Source organism: Pyxicephalus adspersus, chromosome 9 (assembly GCF_032062135.1).
Source record: "Pyxicephalus adspersus chromosome 9, UCB_Pads_2.0, whole genome shotgun sequence".
NCBI classification, from domain to species: domain Eukaryota; kingdom Metazoa; phylum Chordata; class Amphibia; order Anura; family Pyxicephalidae; genus Pyxicephalus; species Pyxicephalus adspersus.
Window position 1 is genome coordinate 20,414,428 of NC_092866.1, and position 17,633 is coordinate 20,432,060.

The 17,633-nt window shown below is 37.3% G+C and overlaps 1 protein-coding gene across 1 annotated transcript; it reads right to left on the minus strand.

Moving 5' to 3' along the window:
- Positions 1-9,354: 9,354 nt before the first annotated feature.
- On the minus strand, positions 9,355-17,633 carry LOC140338500 (cytochrome P450 2J6-like). Its single transcript, XM_072422739.1, is given in 7 exon segments — positions 9,355-9,536; positions 11,506-11,653; positions 12,725-12,888; positions 13,113-13,257; positions 13,431-13,604; positions 14,631-14,791; positions 17,588-17,633. Coding segments are annotated over 7 exon segments (1,020 nt in total).

Sequence of the window (17,633 nt, forward strand, 5' to 3'; positions counted from 1 at the left end):
AGGTATAGATGGCTGCATAGACCTTGATCTTAAAGAGATCATCCTAACAGCTGGTGCTGCTTGCAAATCTGCCATTGCACCAACTTCATTCTCGGGAACCCTTAAGGTAAGGCCCGAGACTATTGATTTAGCAGTGTCCACCAATCTCAGTAAGGCATACCGATGCCTCTCTGGCTGACATAAATGTTAAGTATGTACAGTACAATTATTTGCACATAAATAAAATGAAAACAAGTAGTTTGCAGTATTAGTGTGGTACGGTTAGGTGACCCGACGCATTTCACCCTTAGGGCTTCTTCAGGGGTGTGAGAGATAACCGTAGAATGTAGCTGGTAAGAAATTGATAAAGGGTGATTATGTTAGAATTCTGCAAATAGAATGTAGTTATCCTATGAGTTGTTTGTACATAATGTTATTGCTTTATAGTTAAATAAATAAATTAAATAAATAAATAAATATATAACAGATTATAAACTTAATAACTTGTTGAGAGTGAAAGTAGGATAATATGGTTCAATCTGTAATGATTGGGATTAGGTAGATAAATTAGAGTAATCTAGGGATTAGGTAGATAAATTAAGGGTACTAGGAATCAGTAAGCCATCCTAAGCCATCCTAACATATAAGCCATGTTAAGCCATCCTAACATATACCTATGTAATAGACAAAAATATTAAAATAAAATAAAAAGAAGCGTACTTCTTGGGTAGGGTGCTTGGTTTGAGTGTGTGACTATTTATCATCTGCAGTTATACAGCGTCATAATAAATATTAGATATATGATTATAATTATTATTATATGAAGTATGAAATATCATGTAAAAGTCAAAATCAAATGTATAACATTTGGTTCTGCTCACTTGATATTGTAGGGTGGGAAAGGTTATGGGTGACCTTGTTAGTGGTACTCAATGGGTAATCTAAGGATTAAATGAATACATTTAGGATAACAGGAATCAGAAATGTTAAGCCATCTCAACATATATATATATATATATATTTGTAATGAACAAAAATTAATAATTAACTTACTTGGGTATTGCAGTAAGGTACTAGATTTGAATGTGCGATTATTATGAAAACAAATTAGATTATAGCTATAGTTTAAGGTACTACTTGCAAAAGTAAAAATCAAGTCCACTACATTTAGTTATGCTTATTTAGTATTCATAGGATGGGAGATGGATAACTTCATTATTGGTGCTCCGTGACGCATAGAAAGTTGTTTGGCAGCCAGATCGAGGTAGCAGCGACAAAAGAAAGACTGAAGAAAAGAAAAACAAGTGTTGTACACAATAGAAAAGTAAATAAAAGGGAGGAGAGGGATTTTTCATAGGCAAACTTGTATTTGTAGTGACAGAAAATTATAGACAACTTCAATAATGGTGACAGTTGTGATACAATTTGATAGGATATTAATGTTTCAACCCCTTTAATATTATCAGGGTTTCTTTTATAGGTTACATAGTATGTCAGGTTGAAAAAAAGACATATATCTATCATGTTCAACCACTAGGGGGAAAAAATAAATCCCAAATGTAAAACCCTATAAGACATAGTTGATCCAGAGGAAGGCAAAAGAAACCCTGGTACAATTTGCTTCAACAGGGGAAAAAAATCCTTCCTGATTCCATGAGGCTATTGGATGTTCCAGTCACTGTTATTTTTATTTTAAAGCTTTAATCCACAGTTATATTCTGTGCTTCTAGAAAAACATCCAGCTTTTTCTTAAAGCAATCTATAGAACTTGCAGAAACTACTTCCTAAGGGAGCCGATTCCACATTTTCACAGACCTTACAGTGAAGAATCCCTTCCTTATCCAGGGCTTAAACTTCTTTTTCTCCAGATGCAAAGAGTGCCCTCTTGTTCTTTGTAACAATTGTAAAGTGAAAAAGACTTAAGACTGAAAGCGAATGTTAAAATTCCATAATCACTTCTAGGGGTACGGTACGGTAAGAACTTATGAAAGTATGAGTGTCTTGACACCAACCTATGGACATGCAAGCCCAGGCAGCGACCAATACGGAACAGTTGGGCATCAAGAGTTGCTAGAACCTACTCAGTTTGGACCTATACATCTATCTCTGTACCTTTTCCTTTTAGTCAACTCATATGCTCCTATGGTCTGTATTAGTATTTGTAAGCCCAGACTGCATGATGGGAATGTGTCATCCACAACCTGTTCTGACATGAAGTGTGTTGATTGATGAAGGGTAATATTCAACCTAGATGTGCAGCCACTGCCTGGGCCAAGGCATGCAGATCTAGAATTGGCTGTATAAGAGCCCAGAGGAAACCAGCAGCACTGGTGGAGTAACAAACAATGATGACAAAAAACATTAAATAATTAAATTGGTAATGATCTCCATTGATTTAGCATACTAAATGACACTTTAAATTACTATTAAAGCAAAATAGGCATTTTGATAATTCAGTCAGGCAGCTACCTGGAACAATCATCCAATAAAGAAGTAATTTACCTAAAAAAGACTTATTTTTACCAATTATATACTGGTTATGGGTATAGACTGTTATCATGCTGTGCTCTATTATATCCTTCTGTATTTCTGATATCCCCATAAGTGAAGAAACTGAACTAATCATATCTAGACACTAGAGGGCACACTAGATCTATGGTGTGGACAATCTGAAGCTACATGTGATTCATTTGTGCATGCGGTTGTGGTGCTGTTATTTCACATATTTCATCATAAATATATATTTCACATATTTCATCAGTTTTATAAATCAGACCAGCTAATCTTATCCATATGTATAGCCCCGCGGTCTAAATATAGGATTCCTAGTGAGGAGTAAAAATTAAAAACAATGTTTTTCAGGTAATTATTGCTGTCTTTTATTTCATTAGCATTACTGATGCCTTTGTCCTCTCTCATATTCGTTCCTGGTATTAAACATTCCATGGATGGCCTTTGCTACTTCCCTGAGGGTAATACATTTTTGTGATGTATTAGTAAGGGACCAGGGGCCGGAGAGCAGGCATCCTGAGCAAAATAGGAAGGTGCCCTGGAGAAGTTCTCTAGAGCAATTAAATTAGGTCTAATCCAAGTTTAGGAGGTTTACACATTCTAAAGAAAGATCTGTAGCAGCCTACATGCTACTAATTAAAGCCCAATGAAACCCAGTTTATTGATTATTAGTGTACCTTTAGGAATCAATATCACAAACTATGTTGCTCTGCTTAACCATAGGTCTGCATCCTTCAAAAAAGCATAGTTCTTTCCCCAGAAGCTGGGTGTGAAAAAGCTGTAGGCGGGTGGTGGCTCCTTTATTGTGACCCAACTTTTCAGTAAATATCCAAAAACAGCCGGGTGGTTGCTGAAAAGTGTCGGGTGGTGCGCCCAGCTAAAAGGGGCTGGGGAGAACAATGGAGCTAGGACTTTATGTGCCTTTTTATTTTCAGTTAAAAGACTGAAGTTCTGCAATTGGTCCTGTTCCTCCTCCCTGCATTACACATGGCTTTCATTGTAATGCAGCTGTTACTGTAAAGTTGCTGTAATGAGTAATGTTACTGTTCTTCATATTTTGGGTGTCAGATCTGATTGGTTTACTGACTGAATTTGGAGAGGAATCAACTGCAATGCAGTTTGACCCCTGGGCCCATAAAACAGATATTTTGCCCACCACTTTGTTTCCAAAAATATATTCATTTATCAACCTAATTAGTATTAATATTTTCCTTGTTTAAGATTGGGTTTTGGTGGAACTTTACATCTCCTCTGTCCAGACCTAAAATCGGAAACAGACAGGAAGGTAGAGTGGCATGGTATACTCATGGCTAGTACACTAAAGGCAAAGGGTTTGCATTTATTTTAAAAATGTTTTTAGGTATATGACTAATTTACTATACTGGTAGATGCACAACATTTTAACTTTTATGCATATAATTAAAAAATGTAATGGATGTTACAGTTACCTTGGTATTCACTTACTGTCAAAATAGTAACCTAAGTGCAGCGGTATGGAAGATCACTTCTTGCTCACATGATGTTCCATGTATACCATCAGTTTATTTTCTTTGCACACAACAGGCACCCATTCATTACTATGTGACAGGATCACCGAAGAAGAATGATGTAACCATTGTACCTGGCAGGCATACAGATAGAAGTGTGTCCCCCTCACCATTACAGTGTTTATGAAAGCTTAGTATACTTTACTTACTCTGCAAATTTAAATTATAATATGCAGAAAGGCAGCAAAGTTTGGTTGGTGTAGTCAGTATTAGGAACACCTCCACTTATCCACCAATAATTATACTAAATGAAATCACTGGTAAAGCTGTGATTGTTCTATCACGTTAGCTATAAATAACACTGATGTGCTCTCAGCTTATTATTATGTCCTAAGTTTTCTTATTATGCTTCAACTCACCCTTCTCACAGCTTTTCTAAGATTGGTAAGGTCATATTTGCTGTATGTTACCCAGTACCGGTAGTGCCAGGGGTCCAGGAGGGAAACTCTTTTGTTCAAGGGAATCCATTCTGTACCATGCAAAACTAAAAGAAAAAGGTTCAACAACAGTGCCGTGCTCAGCTCCATGATGGAAAATCTACAGCTCCTGTTACTGCTTCCTACAACGAAAAGAACAACATTGATGCTACATCTACTTGGAGGGAAATTGGTATCTGGGTACATACAACCTGTTTAAAGCAAGGTTTCCATGTCCTAGACATCATAGTAAGTACAAAAAAGGGTCTAAAATTGCTCATCACAAAGACCTTTTCTGCTATATGTGATTTTATAAAGTACAATATGATAGCAAAGTTTTATAAATTTTAATAAGGGTCCTATTTGGAATGATCTGCATTTTTTATATGAAGAGCTTAGACATATGCTATAGGTTACTAAACATTGATCTTTGCACTGTTCTTTATATCAGACATTATGTACTATCAGGAAAATCTACCAGAACATGACACAATACATGTCAGTAAAACCCTGGAGTTTGCACGTGAGATATACATCTCAATGAAGGCCAAAGGTCATGTTTGGTAGGAATATGGAAGAGGAAGTGTCATATCGGGTAAAAGTTTCCATGTGTTTCATCACACAGTAAAGCAATGTACACCGTATCTTTTCAGCCCAGCACTAATGACTGGGTGTATCAGTCCATGTGAAAGCTAAAGCACCAAGCAGCTCAGTGTACTTTAGTTTAGATTGGCAGATAAGTTGCATTGAAGTTATTGCTTTCCTACACCCCTGAACCGTACCATGTGGGTACCCTGAGAGGCTACATGCACATTGCCACCCATAAAGTATAAATGTAAAAATAACAATCTTTGGCCAACAGGGAACCAGTTAAAGGTCTAGTGCCACATGCAGAATATCCAACAAATCCATATTTTGGAGTTCAAGGCACCGACTTTGGGAAAAAAATGGAAGATGTGGTGTAAAATTTGCTGGAGGTGCCTATAATATCTAGAACGTGGAATTGATGGATATTCTCTTTAAGAACTGTGCAACAATGCAAGTTTTCAGAGGTCTGAATGTGGCCATAATTTGCATATTTAGTGCCCACCACTTCTCATCCCTGAGGGCCTTGTAGGCTCTTGATGGATAGAGGTCTGAAGAAGCTGTCTCTTTTTTAATTTGCCCGTGGCAAGAAGGAAATGGTAATGGGCATTGTAATGGTAATTGCAGTCTCATGTAATGTATCTCTAGTCTCTGACTATCTCTTGTCTGCATGCTCTTGGAGTATGAGGTTCCCTATATCAAGGGGTCCCAAGTTACTTACACAATTATAATATATAAAATCATACTATTGCCAAACTCAGCTTTGTATGAACCCCCAGGTGTTTAAACCACTTTAATATTAAAAAGAAAAGAATTCCTGTGTTCAAATGTTTGCTTGCACATAGACAACAGAGCATCACTTCATTCTCTAAGCTAAATTCATTTTTCTTTGCACTGACATAATTTACTTTAGTTTATTAAAGATGTTCACCTGGCAAACATTAATACTTGGTTTGCACAGAATCCAACACACTATGCACAATCTACAAGTACAGCACCCTATAAGCCCAAAGCAAGTAATAAAGTAAATGGCAAATAATTGGCATTTTTAGACTGAGAGTTCAGTAAAGACTACCTTAGTATATACATTGTATACAAGTATGTTTATAATGGTAAATGTGACACCTACAGAACCATTTATCTTTGTGAACAAAGCATGTAAGAAAGTCATGTGATATAATATGCACAGTCATCACCATAGGAGTCTATTATCATGGACACAAGTGCTGCACCCATGTAACCAGTCCAAAGCAGTCATCTTATCACTATAGCTGCTTGCAAACCTTTTCACTGTGAATATGGTTTGTCTATGCTCTGTTCCAGACTCCAGGAATATAGGACTGCCTAATAAAAATCTAATCCAAGGAAATGGATTGGTTGATGTTTTCTGGTTCCCTGCTGCATTTTATTAAAGGAAGTGCACATACTTTCTGGTATAGGGTAAAAACAGATATTATGTCACTTTCTAATAGGGACTGTGTTTTGTAACAGAATAAAAAAACATTTTTTATGATTTACAGTGCTTTAGTAAACCAACACACTTAGGTTTACATCTGCTTTATATAATGTCAGGCTATATGTAATTGCAGTTTCTATTTTGATTACTGTTACATGCACAATGTACAAATCAGCTACCTGCAGTTCAGGGTAAGGGCAATTTAGGCAATTAAATTGACAGCACAGAACTTACATGATTGTCTTCCATCTTGTAGTTTGTTCAAGGGGACCATTCACTAAAAATGAAGCCTTCTGCCAAAATGCTAGTTGAATGGATAACAGAATAAACCCCTTACTAACAAATAGTAAAATTACCTAAATGTAGATTGTATTGTAGCAGCCTCCTTGAAAACCTGCAGATTCAATATCTTGCATCTGCATTCTTGCCTGTTTCATACACTACTTACATTCAGAGGTTTTTGATGATTTCCAAATGGTTTTTTAGAACTGCAAGCCAGCAATCTGCAAACAGAAATTGCTAATGCCAGACTTGTGTCCTTTAACAAGGCTCAAAAAAACAAAAAGAACATTTTTAAAAATTATCTCCTCCATATAAACTGGAACTATATACTGCGCAGTAGAAGAGAAGGACCAATTATGGATGGAGGAGGCACAATTATATGGAGTGCATCAAGCTTATTTTAGGGAGCAAGAAGTGGTGGTGTTATTGTACCAATGGACATGCCAATACCCCCATATAGCAATGTCCCCCACAGCATTAACTGCCACACCATGGGCTACACACTACAGCTCATATTTTCACTTTTCTCCTACATTCTGCCTCACCCTCCCAATGGCTCCCCATGCTATTCAATGCTCTCGCCCCTTGCCTCCTTTCCAGGGCTAACTCTAGCCAATCAGTTCCCTTTCATCCTTGTTTTCTGGTGCTTGGGCTAGCTAAAGCAGCTGTAAACCCTAAATTAATTGTATTTTGTTTGTTAAAGCACTCTCTATAAGCAACATTTTTTCCCCATTAATTTCATGCCTACATGTACTGAAACAATGTATGTAAGGCATTTCTCAGTGTAGGATGGGTTGACTAGAGTAGACCATGCATGTTTAATGTTTACAAAAATGGAAAACATGGTCTCCATTAGAAGCTAGTCACAAATAGGTAAAACAAAATGACGAAACATTGTCACCCCACAAAAAGAAGTGCACAAAAAAAAAGCTTCATGTTAGATTAATTATTTTAGATTTAAAATCATTGAAAGTGCTTTTATTATTCTGATAGAATGTAAATTATATGAGATTTTAGTGACACACAAAAATCAATGAGAAACCACAATAGACACAAGACTATAAAGAGATAAAAAATGTATGAGTGAGACTTCAGATGGGCTTTGAGTCCTAAGTCTGATTACGTTGTTACAGATGGCAGACAGGGTATAATGCAATCAATGTAATTAAGATATTCCTGGCTTTGCCCCCTTTCCAGATTAAATAGAAAAATGAGTGTGGGGATATATGACAGCCTAATATCTTAGTATGTAACTGTACAAATATCAGGTCTTTGCGATTCTTAAAACTGTTTTTTCTTTTACTGAGAAGCTGTGATGGCAGAGGCACAAGAAGTTTCACGTCGTTGGAGTTACGGGCCGTCATGAAGTTTTTGTTTCTCCAGGGAAAATAGACAAAGGACATTCACACTAAGATGTCACAACACTGGGGGAGAAGTTTCCTTCCTACAGCACTGTCCAAACCTGAATATCTAATTTCAAGACTGGGCATTTCACCGTTGAAGATGAGCCCCGCAGTGGGCATCCCCCAACCTCAACTGACCCGGCAACCTGCGATGCTGTCCATGAGCTGATTATTGAGGACCGGTGAATATCCGCAAGAAAGATAACCCAGATACTTGACATCTCATGGGAGGGTGTTGGGTTTGTTATCACCACATTCCTAGATTTGCGCAAGCTTTCAGCGAAGTGGGTGCCGAAATGTTTGAACAGTGATCAGAAGAAGGAATGAGTTGAAGCGTCCAAAGCTGTTTTGGCCCATTTTGAAGCTGCACAAGAATTTTTGGCTAGGTTAGTGACCGAGGATAAAACCCGGCTCCACATCTATGATCCTAAAACCAAGGAAAAGGCAAAGGAATGGCGCCACAGCGGGTCCCCGCGGGCGAAGAAGTTCCCACCCCAGAAATCAGCTAAAAAAGTAATAACGTCCATTTTCTGGGACAAAGACAGTATTCTGTTGGTGGACTACCTAACACAGGGCTCTAGTATTACCGGACAGTATTATGCTAACCTCCTGGACCACCTGAAGGAGGCAATTAAGACAAAACGCTGTGGAAAGTTGACTAAAGGGATACTTTTTTTGCAGGACAATGCACACACGTCCAGTGTTGTTGCTGCCAAATTGAACACCCTTGGTTTCCAATTGGTCCACCATCCCCCCTACTCACGCCCTCTGTTCCCAAATTTGAAGAAACACCTGAAGGGGCAATGTTTTGAGGACATTTCTGATGTCAAAGATGCTGCTAAGAGCTGGTTTGCGGCCCAACCAAAGGACTTTTATTTCAGCGGTCTAGAAAAGCTGCAACTACACTATACCAAGTGCATCAGTCTCAGGGGGAATATTTTGAATAAATGTGTTATTTCATAACTCTGGCTCTCTTCTTTCTGGGCAAAGCCAGGAACTTCTCACCACCCCCTCATATATATTCACACACAATGTACAAATATATTTTAAATAGAAAAAATGTTTATGGATAAAAAGTATTTCTGCATATTGGATACCACTTACCATATTACTTATATAAACTTTGCACTGTTTTTGAGTTTTTTCAAGTCCAGTTAAAGTCCTGGTCTATATGGTCAGTTCTGTATGCATGGTACTAGCCAAATTTTGAAACGCTTTGGTGCCTGTGTGATCCCAAAAACCGGTGTAATGTCTGGAGAAGATTTTGGGTCTGGCCAGGGGAATTCAAAGTGTGTCATCATAGTTGTGAAAAAGAGGAAGAGCTCCATGCGGGCCAAATTCTCTCCTAGGCAAACCTAGATAAAGAGAGGAGAATTTTTTCCCTGCCTGATATTGCACCTGACATGGGAACGTTATATCGTTGATCATTAGGTTTTTGGAAGATTTGTAATCTATAACCTCGGCACTTCCTATTGTAAACCTGGTAGCAGCATACCATCCTTGACAGTCAAGAGGTTACCTTACCCTCAGGATGATAACCCTATAGAAATTATAAATTACAAATCTTCTAAAACCTAATGATCAACGATATAGCGTTCTCACTATGTCCCCGAAGGAAGCCTAACAGCAAAATGCGTCGGATTGAGACAGTGTACAATTGTATTCGATAATATCTAGCTGTCTCTTTATAATGATTAGACACCTATCTATATTACGTAGTAACAATATGGGGTGACAATTGCTTTCTTATCCACGACTGTGGATAATTTATAACATTGTATGACAATTTAATACATCTTTTCACTTTTGCCAACAATCCCCACCTTTTTTGGAATTTTTGTATTTTACCTCCAGAGAAAGGAAGGAAAGCTTCTACTTTCCTTAGTTCTCCATCCTTGTTCAGGAAATTCTCTGGATTGAATTCATTTGGGTACTTCCAATTTCTCTCATCCTAGTGCATTGAGGACAAAGTAATGGCGTCCATTTTCTGGGACAAAGACAGTATTCTGTTGGTGGACTACCTAACTCAGGGCTCTAGTATTACCGGACAGTATTATGCTAACCTCCTGGACCACCTGAAGGAGGCAATTAAGACAAAACGCTGTGGAAAGTTGACTAAAAGGATACTTTTTTTGCAGGACAATGCACCTGCACACACGTCCAGTGTTGTCGCTGCCAAATTGAACACCCTTGGTTTCCAATTAGTCCACCATCCCCCCTACTCACCTGACCTGGCCCCTTTGGATTATTATCTGTTCCCAAATTTGAAGAAACACCTGAAGGGGCAATGTTTTGAGGACATTTCTGATGTCAAAGATGCTGCTGAGAGCTGGTTTGCGGCCCAACCAAAGGACTTTTATTTCAGCGGTCTAGAAAAGCTGCAACTACGCTGTACCAAGAGCATCAGTCTCAGGGGGAATATTTTGAATAAATGTGTTATTTCATAACTCTGGCTCTCTTCTTTCTGGGCAAAGCCAGGAACTTCTCAGCACCCCCCCATATATATTCACACACAATGTACAAATATATTTTAAATAGAAAAAAAGTTTATGGATAAAAAGTATTTCTGCATATTGGATACCACTTACCATATTACTTATATAAACTTTGCACTGTTTTTGAGTTTTTTCAAGTCCAGTTAAAGTCCTGGTCTATATGGTCAGTTCTGTATGCATGGTACTAGCCAAATTTTGAAACGCTTTGGTGCCTGTGTGATCCCAAAAACCGGTGTAATGTCTGGAGAAGATTTTGGGTCTGGCCAGGGGAATTCAAAGTGTGTCATCATAGTTGTGAAAAAGAGGAAGTGCTCCATGCGGGCCAAATTCTCTCCTAGGCAAACCTAGATAAAGAGAGGAGAATTTTTACCCTGCCTGATATGGCACCTGACATGGGAACGTTATATCGTTGATCATTAGGTTTTTGGAAGATTTGTAATCTATAACCTCGGCACTTCCTATTGTAAACTGGGTAGCAGAATACCTTCCTGACAGTCCAGGAGTTACCTTTACCCTCGGGTGATTAACCCAATAAAATTTAGATATGAAATCTCCTATAAACTAAAGTGCTACAAGATATCGCGTTCTCTCTATGTCCCCGGGGAAACCCAAAGCACAAAATGCGTCGGTGTGAGAGAGTGTACAATTGTATTCGATAATATCTAGCTGTCTCTTTAGAATGATTAGACACCTATCTATATTACGTAGTAACAATATGGGGTGACAATTGCTTTTTTATCCACGATTGTGGATAATTTATAACATTGTATGACAATTTATTACATCTTTTCACTTTTGCCAACAAACCCCACCTTTTTTGGAATTTTTGTATTTTACCTGCAGAGAAAGGAAGAAAAGCTTCTACTTTCCTTAGTTCTCCATCCTTGTTCAGGAAATTCTCTGGATTGAATTCATTTGGGTACTTCCAATTTCTCTCATCCTAGTGCATTGAGGACATATCTGTGATGATGAGTGTTCCCTGGAGAGTTCAAATGAAAAACAAAAACCAGAGCAAAAATGAAAAAAATTACAACTTGTTACAGTTAAAAGTAGAAGATTTATCTTAGCACTGCCCACCCCCATACTACAATGCAGGTTGTGGGTGAGTCAGTCTCAGAAAAGTCAGTAAGTTTCTTTAAATGTTTATCTTACTAGGAAAGCTGTGCCATTGTTACATGATTTTTTTTTAAGAAAGCACAAAGATCCATTTATTTATAGTGTAAACCACAGGTCACATCAAACCTATCAATCAAGTAATAGTGATTAAGTTAGACATGATTGAAATCAAGCCCTGACAAAGACCAGGTGGGCTTAAGAAAACCTCATAATGAGGATTTTTGTTTTGGGGTTTAGATACACTTTAAGGATCATTGATAATGACCTTAGCACAAAATAAATGTTTTTAAAAATATATTGTAATATATACTTTTGAAACTTTTAATTTTTGAAATATATATTGAAAGTAACCTACTGTAGGTTTATTTAATGCATCTGTGGACCATAGGTTGTATCATTACGCTGAGATGGTTTTATTGGACCCAGCAGGGGTTAGGACTAATAATAGAGTCAGGAGTATATAATTTTAGTTTTTAGTAGTGAGAAAAGTAATATGTAATAAAAGACTAATGTAAACAAGAGAGAGAAAAAACGCATGTAACGATGTAACGCATAAAGCATCAGAATGATGAAAGTATGTGTTCCACACTCCTGACCCCTGGACCTTGTGGATTACAGAGTTCAGGGGTCCAGAGCTAGCAAATAACAGAGAAAGAGAATGAGTGCATAACACAAAATATTCAGAAGTCAGGAGAATATAAGGGACACCGTTCAAGTAAAATAAGCAAATAACACACATCACACAATGTCAGGATTACCTTACACACACAATGACTTCTACTCACCCCTCTTTTCCAGGACAAATTCTATTCAAACCTAAAATTCATTCCAAACAAATTCCCCAAAAATCCAAACTCATACTTCCACTATTTTTTGCATGTATTGCAGACATATATATGCTTTTGAAAGTTTTGCTCTTGAAGTGGCTGCTGACCTTTGGTATGGTGAACTCATTTAGTTGAACATCCAGTAACACAACTGAGGCAAAACGCTGGATTTCCTGAAGAACAGCCTGTGTGTAAGGCATCCTTACTCTGTCCTCATAGGCCAGATGGTCCCTGTCTCCTCGAATCTTATCTATTTCTGCCCAACATTTTTCTGAAATTGCAAGAACAGTATAATACTAATAATGGGGATTTAAAAAATGAATACTAAAGGCAAGATATGTCTGTGTTTCCCAATAAAAATTAAAAAAGTTGCAGATGGCAAAATGGAAAAAGCTAGTTGGTTGTTTGCAATTGACAATTTAGACACTTCTTGAGCAAAGCTAATAAAATATAGGAGATCTAAAGTTATCTAAAGTCATTTTCAGAGGTTTTTACCCTGAAAGTCTGGATAGGTCATCATGTAAAGCAGACTCCATTCCAAACTGGCAGATGTAGTTTCTGTCCCAGCAATAAAAAGGTCACTCACGCATGTGAATAGGTTCTCATCATCAAAGGTGGATTTGTGACCATCTTCTTGTTCCTTAAAAATGGTAAAAGATTACACAAAGCTACTCTATAGTAGTCAAATGATACAAGATTGTATATAACATGGGATTAGCTGGGGAACACTCAGGACAGAAGTGTTTGTATATGGTGCTCCCTCATGAAAGTGAACCCTCTTCCGTTTAAAAAAAAAACAGTTTTAAAGGTTACCATGTCAAGTTTGTCCAGATAGCAGTCTATGTAATCTCGGGGTTCACCAGGCACTCTGGTCCTCTTGTGTTCTTCTAAAACTTTTTCAAGGAATTCAAAAACTGTTTTAACATTTTTGAATATCTTCTGATGGGGCAATGGAAGATGTTTGACAAATCCCAATGCATAATAGAGCTGTAATGAAAATAGAGCAGAAGTGATACTTCATAGCTTCTTTCGCTATCATGTGTTCATTTCTTTACAGCTAAACTGATTGAAAAACTAAATGTGCTCATAAGAGCACGAGAAGATCTCCACGTTTTTAAGTTTTTTTTGCCAACTTGATTTTTACTACATTGCTGAGCATGTAGTTAAATGTTCACATTATCCATAGAAGTAAAATAATATTACTCTGAAGATCCACCAGCAAGGCATAGAATTGTGTGTAATAATCTGCTGGCTGATGCATTTCGAACCTTTAAATGGCCAGACTGTAAAAGGGGTTCTATAAATGTTTTTATGCGCTCTATGTGTTTTAATTATGTTAGATAAAAAAACAAGTAAAGCCGCATACACACATGCAATAATAGTTGTTGTAAAGGAGCTTTCACAATCCTTTCCAACGACTAATATTACACGATGCATGAACAAGTGCTGTACATACGGCACTGTTCTGCTCTATGCAGAGGGGAGGGGGAGAGCGACCGAACAACACCCAGCTGCGCGCTCCCTCCCTTCCCTTGCATTAGGATCAATAGTCATACTTCGTCTGTAGATCCGCCAGGACGGTCGTACGGACAATGGGCGACTGGCGCTGTACGCCAGATTCTCACCCGATATTGGCCCTGAGCTGATTATCGGGCGAGAACCCTTGGACGTGTGTATGTAGCTTTACACAACTTAAAGGACAAGTTTACCATTGAATGCACAGCAATTGCTTGTGGTACCAAACTGCTGTTCAGTAATAAATACAACAAGTATATATGGCATGGTAATACAGTTTAAGAAATTGAATATTTAATTTGCCTATATAATGAATAAAATTAAGAATGTGATGTAAGTGCAGAAGAAACTATGACATAATATCACTGTACACAGTAAACATCGGCTTTATTAATTTTTGTAACAGGGGTCAGGGGTTTCTATTCTTTGCATTGATTTCTTCGAATAACTATCTGTTGGTTTACACATTAAGATTAAAACACACAGCAATAAACCCACCTGAGACCAAAATCCAGTATCCATCTTCATATTTTCATGAACAACATTAGGAATATCTCGGAATCTGGTATCATCATAATCATAACGCCCACCAAACACAATGGAACAGATAATATTGGATACAGCATTGTCCAGAATGAAATGGGGGTCAACCAGCGTATCTGAAAATAAGAGCAGTCATCTCTGCTCTATTCTAAAATACTCATGGCTTTTTATGACTGAGATCAGATTAAATACCATGTACATAAATAAACAATTATGTATTTTCATTTTCCTATTTTGTTAACAGTCACTAAATGTCATTAAATTACAAAATACTAACGTGATCAATGCATGTTCGACTTCCTAGGCCAAGTATTTGGCCTTTTTTAAGAAAGGAGGGGAAACTTTACAAGGAAAGCAAGAGAAGGCTGTTTTTGTGGAAATAATCTCACAGTTGGTTTTTTAGGTATCATTCATTTTAACATATCTAAATGTTTAAGTATTTTATCAGGTAATAAGCTGATATAAAATCTCTTAATTTCTAATGAATCATTTCCTGAATGTTGTTGGCAGCCTTTTTTATAACTGGTAAAACCAATGGGGCCATTCCCTAATTCATTCTACTACTAGAATAGCCACTAAAATTGTAAGTGTATAGTATTTAGAAAATACTAAAAAAAGTACTGTACTGGAAACTGTCTGATATCACCAATTATAACGTATCCATATTTATTTATCAACTTTATACACAACAGCATAATTATGAAATTGTATGCCAACTTGGGGTCTCTATATTTACAATAATTAGTAACTATAATTGAACGGAAAAAGTGTATACTGGGAAATCCACCTAAAGCAAAGTAGTATAAATAAAAAAGAAACACATTCCCAACCACACTAGACATAAGTACCAGAACATGTGCAGTACCAGAATAGTGCTATGTAATCTCACCTTGATTCTTTCTAAGTTCTTTAATTAGGTACACACTCTCTTCATGAATTGTGATCAAAGCATGTTCCACCTCCTAGTTGAATGAAACCAAGCACCATACAAATCCTTCTCTTGGCTCTGGCCATCATAATCATGATTCCTGTAATTTTGTAGTTGAAGAATTTGAGCAACCAAACTGTTCAGTAATCTAACCAGAACATGCACATACATTATAGATTATGAACACATTTGGCCCTGATTTATCAAAGTTCTCCAAGGCTGGAGTGAATACACTTTCATCAGTGAAGCTGGGTGATCCAGCAAACCTGGGATGGATCTGGTCCAGGATTGAAAACATTTGCTAACAAATAGCTAATGACTTTTAGGAAATTCATTCCAAGTTTGCTGGATTACCCAGCTTCACTGATGCAAGTGTATTCTCCCCAGCCTTGGAGAACTTTAGTAAATCATGGTCACTACCTCTGGTACCAGAGATTGTTTCTGCTAATCAGTTCTGAGGCCGGTCTGCAAAATCCACTCCTTTATTCACCAGAACCTCCTTAAGGTCTTTAAACCCTTGGATGACCACAGCTGGGGTAAATCCCAGGTAGATGCTGAAAACTGGACCATACTGTTTGGAGAACTTAGAAAAGAATGCAAATGTAATATTGAGAGCTCTGTATAAGTAATGGGATATTTTTTATTTTTCATTTAGATCATACGCTCTACAGGTTTTACATATAGTAAAATTATTTAAAAAACAAGCCTTCATTCATTTATACTGTATAACCGATCTCAGCAGGCTGACAGGTTTGTAAAATAAAAAAGCAGGAAGCATTTCTAATATGAAACAAAGTTTCACTTAATTTAGAAGTTTTTGTTTTGATGTTTGAGCATCCTTGAGAATAAATACTTCTATAACAAAAAATAGTTAAAAGATCAAAAATGTTTTTAAAAATGTTACTTCTTGTTAAGAATATGTAAATAGTTTACAAAGTGAACTTTAAAATCTAAAGATTGGCTTCCTTACAGGGGTCAGCTGGCATTATTTTATTGGCTAAAACGGTGAGTACATATTGTACCAAGCATTTGGTTTCTTCATTATTTTTGCCTCTGATCAATGGCTTATCCTGATGGCATCATCAAGTGTAGGGTCTAGGAACAGGATTTCTTTGGTGATACCTTGTACCTGGAATTCCTTGCAGCCACCCAGGGCTATATAATATATAAGTAGACCTAAGCAAAAGACTGCAGAATCCCATTGTACGTGTTATAGCTTTCACAGCAGATTTTTCAGACAGTGTTGGAATGTAAAGTTTTGTCTACTTTAAGGGTCTATTTGGTTCAGTGGATGAGCTGCAGCACCCTAGTTCTCTAGTTTACCTGTGTTGCAGTACAGCACAACATGCAGTGCACTGATGAAAATGCTGCATGCTCAGTTTCTACTCACGTTGGTTACATGCACCAAACCAGACTGGTAGAAAGTGAGCCTCAACTGTTGAAGTGTTGCCAGTATTCCAGTATTTTATTTTACTAAAACTACAGAATAATGGCAAAATCTAGCAAAACAATATTGTTTTTTTTTTTTTGCTTAAAAGGAACCCATGCAGACTATGCATATTAAAGTATTTGAATATTCAGAACAAACTGTAAAGCATTAAAAAAAATTAAACTCTGGGACTATAGGAACTGTGGTGAAATCTTTGTGTATATATGTTTGTGTATGTTAGGAAGCAAGAACCTTGCAGTTTTTTTGTCTCTTGCATTCGTTTAAAGCTGATTTCCTGCATTTCCTTCAGTCTTGGTGTTGTACAGGTTCCTCTCCTGCATTAAAATTACTTACTTCACTGAACACTGTAAGTTTCTCTCAGTATGTAAAAAGCTGCAGTGGGTTAGATAGACAAAGCCTTATTTACAGGCTGAATAAGTCCAACATTATCTATCTCTCTCCTGCTCGCACTTACTGTCCCTGGCCTGTCTTTTTCATTTATTGGATTTCATTTCTTTCAATCATGGGGGCTTCAGCAACACATGTGCGTGTTACCTATGGCAGCTTGCATACCCACATCTACAGACTGACATCCAACCAT